The following is a 13,705-nucleotide window of genomic DNA, read 5'->3' as shown; positions in this document are numbered from 1 at the left end:
GTCTTAGATTAGATATTGAATGAGGGTAGTTTTATTTGTTGAATTCTCAAGATAACTTGATACCATCTTTTGGAATTTCTCTGTGCAGCCTACCAGGTCCAGAAGCTCTGTACGAGCCAGGACGCGCAGATGGCCAGACCAAGATGGTGCGCGAGGGTGCTAAAGTTGTGTGTTACTCATGGTCAGCCGCCAACGGAGAATGGAGCAAGATCGGAGACGTCATGGGAGCGCAAGCTGCTCCGGGTAAAACCATCTACAATGGCAAGGTGGGTACTGTCATTTGTAACCTTCATTACTCAGTCTGTTCTTATTTTTATAGATAAGGATTAAAAATTCACACAGCAGAAGTTGAAAAAAGTGTTTTAACAAGGAAAAAGTGCTCTTTAAACAAAAACTGTTAACATTTGTGATGTTTTTAAAATTTGAGGCCCTGTTTTTGCATTTTTTCAAACTACATGTAGCTGAGTCAATCCAATTGCATGAAATAATCCTTATCAGAATGTATTTTATAGGACCATTTTTTTATTTTAAAAAAGCTCTTAACCACATGAACCTCTGGTTCAATTACTGTACAGTAACACACAGTGTAATTCTTCAGGTCTTCTAGATATCGCCTGGAAATAAGATGGTTGATATTATGTGCTTAACCCTAGAAGTTAAACACAATCTTACCACAATAGCACAGTGTTTTAGGGTACTGGTTAAAGTACGACGTGTGGCTAGAAAATAACTGGTTTAGTATTGGCGGAGGCTCAAAACGAATGCGATAAGGCTGAATATTGTATGTCCGTCATGTGAATCCTCTCCCACCCCTCCTCGAGTTTCAACTGAATCCGATACTTATTCCACTTGTAGTGCCAGTTATAAGTAGTTAACTTTTTGTCTCTGCATCGGAAAATGGTGTGTGAACGTCAAATTTCTATTTAAACTTGGAAATTATGCAAGTGATGCATTTGTAATGTTACAATAAGATTTCACTCATGATCTCGAAACAAAACATTAATTGATGGAAAGCCTCTGCTTTTCCACAGCAAAAAAAGCACAAATAACAAAATCAAAGTTCAAGGACATAATAATTGTTTCTTTTTTATATTATAGGGATTGTGCGCATTGATTGGGTAACGGAGGCACAGACAGTGTTCTCTTAGGACAAGAAGCTTATAAATTGCACTTAGTCCTGTAAGAACCTTTGCGCTGCTTCCAGCTTTGTCAGTGAAGAGTTTTTGGCCAAACACAAAATCCTCATCTTAGATCTACTCGCCCGACTTGGCCCCCTTTGACAATTTTTATTCCCTGAAGTAGTCAGCTTTGAAAAGAATAAGATTTGAGACTTTTGAAGCACTTAAAGAAAAAGCAATGGAAGTCTTGAACAGGGTTGTGGAATGATTTAGAGCATTGTTACGAACAGTGGAAAATCTGCCTGGAGCGGTGTAGAGATCAAGGAGGTGAGTACATTGAAGGGGATAACATCAAATTGTAAATATCTGTAAGTATAATTTGTTTTCAGCCTCAGTCCGTTTATTTTCTAGCTATACCTCGTATTTTTCTACAGCTTATTTTAACTACAACCAATCAATGTTCCAAATTTAACATATTATACATAATTTTTCTCACAAATGATCAGTGAAACATGTTTTTTTAAGTTTCAATATAATTTTTTATTATCTCAAAAACTCTGTGAGAAAAGTGTTGGCTTTCTGTAAAATTACAGGATATGCACAAAAGTTATTAAAAACCTAATATTTGAGAACTTTACAACTTCAAAAGTTGCGTAATATTAAAGTAAGTTAATGCACTGGATATATGGCGTTGGTACTTAGGCAGCCTAATGTGGCAAGTGCCACTTCTAGAGTTAAGTAAATATAGGATAACCAATTTGCATAGTTTTCTGTTTTTGTTTTATTGTCATCAAAAGCCAGTAAAATATTTTCAGCCAGTAAACATTGTAGTTGTCAGATCCTATCTATAATGTTTATCCATTCTCAAATCCTATTGTTTCTTGCAATGTAAGAAATACATTTGAGTACACAATAACTATTCGAAAGTACATTGGTGGAAGTACATCATTAATGCAATTAAAAAGAATTGTCCAAATCAATAATTATTTTAGGGAAGAAGCACCATATGGAATACGTTAAGTCAGTTACAGCTCAGTTATCAATGAAAACTTGTCTGTCATTATTAAGAGTTTCCATCTTTATTTTGTCTAGCTTCAAGATAAGTGCACAAGTAGCAATCTTAGTTTTCATGATTAATGCTAAAGTAGATTTACAGAGGTGGATTCTGTCAAGTTCACAAACAGATGGTGCCATACCTTTATAAATAATAAAGACACAACTAGGCTCAGTATCATAAAGTGTGTTTATTTACTCATGTAGGCGTTTCAACCAATTCGAGAGAGGAAGTGTATAGTTGACTTTTGAGTATAGTTGGAGATTTTAATTTTTGTTTTACGACACAATGTTCTCAGGCAAATAATAACTCTACGACATTTATTTATTATCCAATCTTGTCAATCAACTCTCAGTTCCGATTGAATCTTTTTCAAGATTCCCAATTTGGCTTTGTAACTCTCTCTCCCTAGTTGAGAAATTGCTTAAAAACAGGATCCCTGATGTTTTGCAGGAGTACGACTTTGTGTTCAGTGTAGACATAGAGGATGGAAAGCCCCCTCTTAAGCTTCCGTACAACCGAGGCGATGATCCATGGCTGGCCGCTCAACAGTTCATCCACCGCAACTTCCTGAGCCAGCAGTTTCTGGAACAAGTGGCCAACTTCATCATCACCAACAGCAAGGATGACACAGTCACACCTCCTGTCTCCGGTGCTGTCGATCCCTTCACAGGTCAGCTGCAGCAGTCACTCCTTAAGTAGTTTGCAACGCTTTTCTTGTAGACTTTAGTACTGCTGGATCCGAAATTTTCTGTATTTTACCACAACGTTCATTTTACGAATTTCAGATTTTTTGTAGGTAAAAAACATCAAATAAACGTTAAGTATTGAAATCCCAAACTTATATAATGTGAGGGTAGTTTAAATATCTGTGGAAATATTTGCTTAATTTTTCGGAATAAAGTTTTTTTTAGCATAGTCTCCTCTTAACGATTTATGTAATGCCATTCCATTCTTTTATCCATTCCACATAAAAGAATTTATAAGTATACAACATAGGTTCTTTTTCAATTTCTTCATCTTTTGAACAAGATCTCTTCTGATTAATACATTTTTTTATTAAGTAACTTGTAGTAAAAACTTTCTCCAGGAGACTATTTCTTAAACAAAGTTAAGAAGCGGTCTGTGTTTTTTGCTCCACACTCTCCAGTTACTGTTGTTGTGAAAGTGTACTAAATTTCACTGAGACAGCTGTAAACTGTCCTTGAACCACACAATAAGAATGTTTGATCAATTTCATATTTTTGGAAATCATTGGAGTTACATGAATTCAATGCCAAACATCATAATAGTTTTACTTTGATTTATGTATGTGCCAGCCTTGTGTGTATGTATGTGTACGTAATTCGTATGGGTTGTGTGACAGGTGGTGCCAGGTATATCCCTGGTGGTGGAGGTGGTAGTGGTGCAGGAGTCACAGGTACAGACCCATTCACAGGTGGTACCCGTTACGTTCCTGGCTCTGGCCCACCCACCCAAGGTTCCGGGATGAGCACCACCGATCCATTCACTGGTGGTACACGGTATGTGCCGAATGGTACACCGGCCGCCTCTCCCAGCAATCTGTTCCCCCAGACCAGCTACCTGCGATTTGACCAGGGCAATCTTCAGCCTATACAAGGTCAGTATTAATAGTTGACATATTCTATTATTTGTGGATTCGAACACAGTAAAAATTACAGATTGGATAGGTGTGAGATCTCTACATTTTACCAGTCTTCTTTTATCAAGACCTTTTCAATGAGGTCTCACACAATGAGTTTAAAGTTAAAACCGTTTACTTGCTCCTACAAACATCCATTGTTGGCCCAGCTTGTGTTCCGTTATTTCAATTCTGTGGTCATTGATGATGGAATATGTAAATAGAAGTGAATACACAAAAGACATCCTAGAATGTGAAGAGTGGGTTTTGGTGAAATGATCTGGTGAAGTTTTTCCCTCCAAAAAAAAAAAAAAAAAAAAAAAAACCGTGTTATGCCTCACACCCTTTTGCACCCTTATTTTTTATTGTAGGGTTGTAGGAGAAATCCAAATCCTTTTAAGTGTTTATATAAAGTTTATACTTGTTTAATATTCAAAAGATGAATTACACAAATATTAACAGTTTTTCAGGAAACCATTACAAATATTAAAAAACTATAAGGCACTTGGATGCGAATTAATTATATCTTTAAAACAAGACATGCCACGTAAGTCTACAACAAAAATAAGGTCATAAAACTGCACGAGGTTTAACATTGCTCTTATGAGGCTACGATCAAAGTAGCCACCAGTACAGCTGGCTCTTAACTGCGGCAGATACCTTGAGTGTGCCGACTCGTTAAAGTACTCAAGATTACTCAGTATGGAGCCGCACTAAATGTGTTAAGATGGTCAAACTTTTAGGCTAGGATTTAAGTGCAGATTATTTGAATTGAAATGTAGTAGACAAACAGTGCTTAGTGAGCTAATTTACAAGGGGCTTCTTAGAGCATCCTGACAATTGTGATTTAAATGACTGAAATTAACTTTTAAATTAAAAAAAAAATGTATATAGCAGGGTGTATCTAAAGCCTGTCCTGTAGCTAATATTTTAGGCTTCTTCTAAAGTTGGAGCTGGATCAATATTTTCCAGTTCTTTTTGTTTAAGAAGAATTAAATAAAATGTAATGTATCTCAGCTTGTAGCCTGAGAGTGCTGAAAGGGATTATTTGCTTTAAACATGTTCACAAACTAAACGAGTAATCGACTCTAATAGTTATTAATATCAATTGTCTTTTGTTTGTATTGTATAGTTTTTTATGTAATGACAGTGAAGCACATATATCGTCAGATATAAATTTTATAAATACAAATAGTACAAAAACAACCCTACTATTCTTGTTGGCTGTTATCAAATGAGCTCTTTGTATGCCATCAGAAGGTCTTTGAAAAAGTAAAAAATTAGACTTCTTTCTTATTGCAAACGTTTACTGCCTAAAAAGTATGGAGACAATTTGAGACACTCACTCTTTAATAAGTGACAAGCCAAGAAAGTTCCTTTTCCTAGTAGTCATGGATCAAACTAAACAAATTAAAGCTCAAATAATACATTGGTTTGAACTTTAATTCTTTCACAACCTTATATTAAAGAATAAACCATGATTAATTATGATCGAACCACGTCTTTTCTATCCTTGTTTGTAATAAGTGTTCTTAGTCTATTTATGTTTCTAGTTGTGGAATGTGTTAAGAAAAACTCTTTTCAACTTAAATCATACAAAACTCTTCTAATTTTTTTCAATTTGTATTGTGCAGACAAACTTATAGAGCTGAATCAAAGGCAGCCAGACAATGTGTCGCAGGATGATCTACTGGCTGTAGTGAAGCTGGGGAACCTAGGGGCTGGGGCCGACTCTGCGGCACTCACCACTCTTAGGAGGTTACTCAATTGGCCACCAGGCAAGTTCTGGCGAGTTATCGCATCACTTAATTTACTTAAGAGGAGGAGGTTGTATATTTACTTAAATTTAGCTTGTTTGCTGTGAAAGTACTTATGAAAAAAGAATGTCGTTTGTGATCAAACAAGTTTTATTAATACAAATAATCTTAATTACATTTAAAACACACAAACCAATACTTAAAACTTTTATTTTTGTAAAAATGTGAAACGCTTTACGATTTGGCGCAAGGATGACACGCAAAATCGTGAAGCGTTCCACATGTTTACAAAAATAAAAGTTTTAAGTATTGGTTTGTGTGTTGTAAATGTACTTAAGTTAATAGTACCCAATACAAGCTCCATCTTCAACAATACAAATTATTTATGTCTTTTTTGCAATAATGAGTTTATATTAATAAGGTTTTTTATCCATTATATCTTTGTAGCTAATTATGTTGTGGTACATTGCCAATACTTCTCTATATTACGAATTATACCTTGAAGTGTTCTATGTATCTCTGGAATGAGATTTTGTATAGTTTCTTGTAGTATGTTATCCCACTCCTCCTGGAATGTTCAACCTCATGTAAAGTTTGTGGTGCGTGATCTTTAGCCCGGATCCGTCTTTTAATAGAGTCACATAGGTGTTGTAAAGGATTCATATTAGGGCTACTTGGAGGCCAATTGAATTTGTTCACACCAGTTTTCCTTAGGTAGTACATAACTGTTCTTGCATTGTGTCAGTAGACATTATCTTGCGTTAGAATAATGTTTTCACCAATAAAAGGTGTATATGGTATGACATAATAAAGTTCCATACAAATGTATGAAGATTAAAAATTACCATTTTTCTTTATCAACACATGAAAAACTTTTGTTGTATGATTTTTTATTTCAAAATTTCAACAGATTTTATCACCCAAATAAATACTGTGTCATACCTTAGTTTCCCCCAAACACAATAAAACAAAAATTATCCCATTATGTTTATTTTTGGAAAAGTTGTTAATTATTTTGTGGAACAGTACACAAACACCAAAAGAGTGCTTGGATGCACTGAGAGAGGTGACCCATCATAAATGCTTGGCACCAACAGCGCCACCCCCCTAAAAAGTGTTTGGCTCTCAAAGGGATTGACAAAGGCACTGTTTTCCATTTCCAAAGCCAAGATATTATTTAGAATTTAGTTTCATTAATACTTGTTGAAATTAATAATATCCAGTAATGGTGGAAGGGAAAATTGTGTTTATTTAATGAGAGAGTTATTTTCATTAACACAGTTATTTGTAAAATCTCAACAGCAATTAACTGACGGATGTGCTCTAATATTTTCAACAATACACTAGTATTACTTTTATATTATCATAGTGATGATTTGTTGTAGAGGTGGTATTTCCTGTGCTGGATGTGACGCGACTAGCTCTACGCAACTCCGCCATCAATGACAGCTTGTGTGCGGAACCCCAGGGGGCGGAGCTGATGACGGTGTTGGAGAACCACCTGAGCTCCTCTGGACTGCCCACCAACCAGATGCTGGCTCTACGGGTTACCTGCAACATGATGAGTCACCCACGAGGCGAGGCTCTGGTCATCAGCAAGAGACATTTCCTCCTTGCTGCCGTACGGCAACTGGCCACCAGTAAAGCCAACAAAACCTTACAGGTAACTCACCCTCGAGGTCTCCTATTTTAGAAATGAGCCTTTCATTCTGAAGCATTAACATTTTAACTGTCAAGAGTCCAAGCACACAGCATCAACAAAGCACTGTGCGTAATTATATGGTGATACTACCCAGTGCCGAGTGTATTTGCGTGGTAATACTATCCTGCTCCGAGTATTTTTCCCGTAAAACAACGTGAGCCTAGTTCTGCATGATATTTCTTGTGCGGTTAATTGATGGCTTCATCATAGAGACAATATCATGCGTCATGAGTTATGTGTATTATTTTTTCAGATGTTACAAAAAAGAAGTATTTCTTTCTTATAGTTAAACCAGACCAAATTCTTGGATCACTGAAATATTTTTATTTAATGTTATTTTAATATTTATTATTTCGAAAAATTTACATATTTATTTATTTGTTAAACATCCTTATGATGGAATCTTTGATTCTAAAAGACCTCACAAAATAAAATTCATATTGGAAAATATGTATTAATTGACTTAAATGAAAACAAATATAAAAAGTTATGTAACTCAGTCAGTGTATAAAAAATGCTTCATATTTTTCTGAAATATAAAATATTTAATACGTATAAGTAATATAATTAAAAATGTTGATAAAAATATTTTGTCACCCTAGAAGCATTTAAAATGAAAATCCTCTACACAACCCATTGTTCTTCTTTAGGAGCCTGTTACGTTAAAATCTGGTGTGTCTGTGTAGATAGCATTGGCGACACTGCTGCTGAACCTGTCAGTAGCTGTGCTTAGAGTGAACGACGTGCCCTGCCAGCACGAGGTAGTGGCCAGCCTGAGCCTAGTTCTGCCGTGGCTGCCAGAGCCTGAGGCCGTCCTGCGGGGGTTCGTAGCACTGGGCACTTTGCTGCAGCATAGTGGCTCGCTACACGCCGAGGTCGGTCCGGAAACCCTGGAGAGGTTAAAGACTAGTCAGACCGCAGCGTCAGACCCCACCCAGACCAAGGTTGCCAACTGCGCTAGACAAATACTGAATCTGCTCAAGCTCCAGGTTAGTCTTTACTTTTGTAAATGTTGTTTTAGTAGTCAATAATTACACAACTGTGTTTTCTAAATTGTTATTTCTATAGTTTTTTATGACCAACAGTTTTAATGAAAAACTAAATGTTTAAAATTTACTTATTTTGAGATAATTTATTAACCAAATATCTCTCACAACAGGAGTCCTGTTATTCATATTAAATATGAAAAGAGATTTTCCTATGTCCAACACTTTTCTTATGGCCAGACTACTTAAAAAGGAGATATCCTGACTGCAACATATATTGAAGTAATAAATTGATTTCAGGATACAAGTCAAAATGAGGGCATTTGAAAATGCATTGTGCATCATGTGTGCTTTCAAAATTCATTTGTAAGGCTCTAGACAAAATCTACATAAGGTTCTACATAAGGTCTCTTCCAAACTAATTCAGTTAATACTAGCTAAGTCAAATCAAATCAAATCCATCTTTATTCACATATACATTGAGTACAGTGTTGCGTCATAACAATAATAATGAGAGTAGTTTCAGTTCTATAGACTCCTCCAGTCTTGAAACTCCTGTATGGTGTATATGGATCGGTCTAAGAGCCAGTCTGAGAGTGCTTTCTTGAACTGTTTATCCTGTAGTTTCTGTAGGTCTTTTGGTAGCCGGTTAAAGAAGGCAGCACCTCGATAAGAAGGCTTCTTTTCATACAAGCTGAGTCGATGTGCCTGTAGTTGAAAGTTGTGTCTGTTTCGGGTGTTGTAGTTATGTTGATCCACCAATCTGGCTTGGTCTGATCTTAACGCATATATTATAACTTCACGTATGTATAGTGAGGTTATTGTCAAAATCTTGAAATCTTTAAAAGCTTCCCTGCAGGAGTCTTGTGGTTTTAGTCCTTTTAATGTTCGTATTGCTCTTTTTTGTATTACTAACACCCTTTGCAGATTTGTTGCGCTTGTGCCTCCCCATACTACGAGCCCATATCTTAGGTGTGCTTCAAGCAACGAGTAATAGGCAGTCAGCGCTGTTTCTTTGTCACTTATCTGCACTAGTCTTCGCACAGGATATAGCCCGCAGTTTAGTTTTTGACATAAATGGTCCACATGTAAGGTCCAGGAAAGGGTGTTATCCAATATGATGCCTAAGTACTTATTTGATGACACAGTTTCTAGTTCTGGTAGTCCACAATAATTATTTGAAACTGTTGTGAATATGAGTTGATTAGTTTTTGTCTCATTAAGCACTAGGTCATTTTTGTAGCAGTACTGTTTTGCCATATTGAAAGCAATATAACTGCTTACTTCAAGGTCTTCCATTTTTTTGTTGGCGATAATTAGGGCAGTGTCATCAGCAAACATCACTGCTTCACAATATTCCTCTAGGTATTTTGGGAAGTCATTAGCTAGAAGTATGTAAAGCACTGGTCCAAGTACAGATCCCTGAGGAACGCCTCTGCACATTGATAAAGCTTCAGATTTTACTCTCTGTATTTTGTTGTTTACCTTACAGGTGAGCTCTACTAGTTGTTTCCTGTCACTCAGGTAGCTTTTAAACCATTTTGCTTCTTTTCCTGTTATACCAAGGATATTAAGTTTTTCTAAAATAAGTTTATGATCAATGCAGTCGAATGCTTTACTGAAATCAAGCAGTATGCTGGTTGCTATTTGGCCATGTTCCAGTTTATCAATAATGCTTTCAACAAGTTGTGCTACCGCTGTTGTTGTTGACCTGTTCTTTATGAATCCATGTTGTCTAGTAGTCAGAAGGTCATGCTGTTGGAGATGCTGTTTAAGTCTGCCAAGTACCACTCGTTCTAAGATTTTTGAGAAATTTGATGTCAGTGATATGGGCCGGTAGTTGACTGCTTCAGTAGTTTTGCCGCTTTTATGCTTAGGGTAGACCTTGGCCACTTTCAGACAGCTTGGGAAGATGCCTTCATTTAGGGATTTGTTGATTAGTGTTGTGAGGGGTGCTATAATTTCGTTTTTACAGAATTTAATGACTATAGAAGTTACTTCATCTTCTCCAGCTGAAGTTTTTGGTTTCATTGTATTAATAATGTTTCTTACTTCTTCTTCAGTGGCGTTAGAGAACTGCAGTTTTTGGTCAAATGGGTGCTGCGTGTCAGATTCTACAGTGTTTCCATGTTGGTTCTTATTATGATAAAGTGTTTTCTCTGCTATTGTGGAAAAAAACTTATTTAGAGAGTTGGCAATACTGTCAGGTGTACTGTATATCTCTCCTTCTACACTTATGCTATCTGGGAGGGAGGTGGTCACTTTGTCTTTTCTCTCAGAGTTAATTACTTTCCATAGAGCTTTAGGCTTATTGTCAGCTTTATTTACAAGTTCCGAATTGTTTTCCTTTCTTAGCTCCTTTAGCTTTAGGTCATATGCCCTTTTTCTGATCGCAGTTTCTCTTTTGTCTTCGGGATTGCCTGTAATTATTTCTTTATTAAGTGCTTCAAGGTATATTCTTTTAAGTGTATCACAGTCAGAGTTCCATATGCGTTTTATGGTGTTTCTTCGTTTCTTTATTGTTTTCAATGGGCATGCTGTGTCAATGGCAAATTTCATCACAGCACTGAATGCATTAAAAGCTGATTCTGTGTCTGCTGCCCCCATAACTTGTACCCAATCTTGAGCAGCCAGTATATTTCTTAGTTTGTTCATTGTACTCTGACTGAAAACCCTCCTTGTACTCTGTGATTGATCATTCTGTGATTCCATCTGGACAATACTCACCTGTGCTGTATGGTCTGATAGCCCTGTTTTAATAACTCTATGTGATATTTCATCCTCACATAGGTTAGTACAAATAAAGTCTATAGATGTCTGACTGTGGTATGTAGTCCGTGTAGGGGGTAGTTTTAATCTTCTTAAATTGTATCCCTCCAAAGCCTCTTTTAAATAGATACTGTCACTACTGTTTGTCAAATTGTCTACATTTACATCTCCCATAATTACAATTGGGTTACTTAGATTGTGAATTTTATTTAATTCTTCTATCATAATCTCAGCTGAATTTTCCAGTGTGCTGTTTGGAGGTCTGTAAATACCCATAATGTGTAGGTTGCATTCTTTAAGATTAATTTTAATTAATACAGACTCACACAGCAGACTAAGTTCTCTGTCACTCGTATTTTCTTTTATTATTATGATGAAAGTAGGTCATACTGGTTAAATCAAATGTTTTCTTCAATGTTCTTAAAATATAATAATTAGGATTATATAGATTTTTACTCAAGTTTGAAAAAAACATTATAAGCAACATAGTGAACAATGACTTATTACATTAGTGCATCATGGTGCCAGATTTGTAAACAGTTTGGCCACAAGACATTGTTAGGTTTACAACAAATAATTTCCCTCTTTTTGGAATTGATTTCTTAGAGCTATTGGCAAATAAGTGTCCTTTTAACCTGCCTGTAACTTACCTAAAAGTTTGCAGAAACCCAAATACCTTTTTGCTCTTTACTAGTTAATTTGTGTGACAATTGTTTACATGTTTGTATAAAGGCTGTCACTTTTATAAACTACAAGAGTGTGTAAAATGTATCTTGGATGTCTATCAAAAATTGTATAGAGCCACGTTTGATTTTAAATATTTTATTTCGATCATGGATTTGAGTCTGTGGTTTGAATTCTCTAGAATTTGACATGTGTTGTAAAATTACTAGTATGACCTCATGTGTGATGGAAGTCATTGCATTTTTTACTCATATAATACCTAGCATCAATCCATGTTTATCATCTTGTGTTATATGTATGCATTTCCTTCAATATGGCTCTCTACTTAACGCTTTAAGTGCAGAGTTTTGAATAGTGTTGTCACCCAGTACTGCTGGGTTTATTTGCTGTGCACAGAGCCGTTCCACAGTCAGCATACTTGTAGCGTATTTCTCGTCCACCAACTAATCAACTTCAGTGGTGTATTTATTTACCAAACTGTGCCAGATTTGTATTTGATTCGTCACGTCAGATCATGGTTCGTATATTGAGTCCACATCCTGATAAAGTAACAAACTGCTGAACACCTAACTCACAATAACGCATCTTTACAAATGATAAAAAGTGCATTTCTAATATTACAAATAATTCCTGCAATTTTAATTTAACCATAATCAAAATAGAAAAAATTACACTAGCAACTTCAAAAACGCAATTGAAAAATACTAGTAAACAAAAACATTGTATTTCTAATGTCCAGGTAAAACTTCACCATGCGCTTTCATGATAGTTCTTTAGGTTACCGTTAGAGTGTAGTTGCAATTACACAGCACTATTGTGGATTTGCAGTAGTACAAATAAACACTACTGAAGGCCAGTATGTATGATCTTACAGCTGCCAGGTGTCCTGTAGCGAAGCAACAGTTTGACATGTGTTAACAAGGCCGTGGCAGTTTAGGGGTTAAATAGTGGTTTACAATTACTAAATAATAAACAAACTGTGAAAAATCTAATATTATTTAATATTATGTGAATTATTGAATTGCAACTAAACATAGTAATCAATTATCTGCCTCTTGAGAGTTTTAAAATTAATTTATATTTTTATAACCAACAGTGTGATAAATAACAGAAGTTTATGTCATATACTTCTGTTCAGTTTTCTATTTACTGATACTGTTTTGATAAATAAACCAAGTTCCGTGCTGATCGTTTGATTGGTGTTTGTTCCAGTGACATTCTGCCAGAAAGCCTACTCTCGTTGCCGGCTGATACCGTTTGTGATATCTGCTAAGCCGCTTCCTAATTTGAATAATTTATTTCTCTAAGAGGAGTTTTTATAATTTGGATTTGTATTTAACTGTATAAAGTAATTGTATTGTAGTTATGGTGTGAGTTATTTTCTAACATCCTATTCAACCTTTAATTGTTTCTGTCGCACTTGAACCAAACTTTATAGCCAGAGGCATTATCGGGCTGGTGTGGTGGGGGTTACTTACAAATTCACCACTTAATTACAAAGCTTTTTATTTTAGTTATTGGTCTATGGACATTAGCATGCTGACTATAAAGATTCAATAATGCCTTACTGATAACATGGTTACTGCCAAAAGTGCTACTACTTGCAAAACTCATTCTTAATCAATCTGATTTTACACATAGAAGGTTTGTGGACAGATTACTTGATTCCCACAACTGTATTACTTGGATATTTTGGCTTTATTTTGTTCTTTTGAGACAGAACAATTCTTAATTATTGGCTCCCATATTTGGCAATATTTGCTACACACAAATTTTTCAATAATGGGATTCCATTTACTATGTGAGCAGTGGTGAAGTTTAAGCATTAGAATCATTTTGGGGAGATACACAAGCCTTAGAAATCGTGGGGTCATTGCAAAAGCACCAATTGTATAAGTGAAGATTTCATTTGTTTTTGGCCAATAGTTGGCTCCTTAAATACATGTGATATAATGAACGTATTTACTCCTGTAATTGTCAGTAAAATAAGTCA

General features: G+C 35.6%; 1 protein-coding gene across 1 annotated transcript in view; it reads left to right on the top strand.

The window, feature by feature from the left end:
• The window catches only part of LOC124357880 (phospholipase A-2-activating protein), a 37,454-nt gene extending 24,380 nt beyond the window's left edge, over positions 1–13,074 (top strand). The window contains exons 7-13 of the mRNA XM_046809966.1: positions 89–266; positions 2,626–2,845; positions 3,539–3,793; positions 5,449–5,592; positions 6,957–7,234; positions 7,960–8,262; positions 12,925–13,074. Of these exons, the coding sequence (XP_046665922.1) occupies positions 89–266; positions 2,626–2,845; positions 3,539–3,793; positions 5,449–5,592; positions 6,957–7,234; positions 7,960–8,262; positions 12,925–12,927 (1,381 nt within the window). The 3' untranslated portion in view covers positions 12,928–13,074. The remainder of the gene's footprint in view (positions 1–88; positions 267–2,625; positions 2,846–3,538; positions 3,794–5,448; positions 5,593–6,956; positions 7,235–7,959; positions 8,263–12,924) is intronic.
• Positions 13,075–13,705: the final 631 nt, after the last annotated feature.

This window comes from Homalodisca vitripennis, chromosome 3 (assembly GCF_021130785.1).
Source record: "Homalodisca vitripennis isolate AUS2020 chromosome 3, UT_GWSS_2.1, whole genome shotgun sequence".
Classification (NCBI taxonomy): Eukaryota; Metazoa; Arthropoda; class Insecta; order Hemiptera; family Cicadellidae; genus Homalodisca; species Homalodisca vitripennis.
The sequence above is the reverse complement of the archived record's forward strand: the minus strand, read 5'-3'. Positions and strand labels throughout refer to the sequence as shown.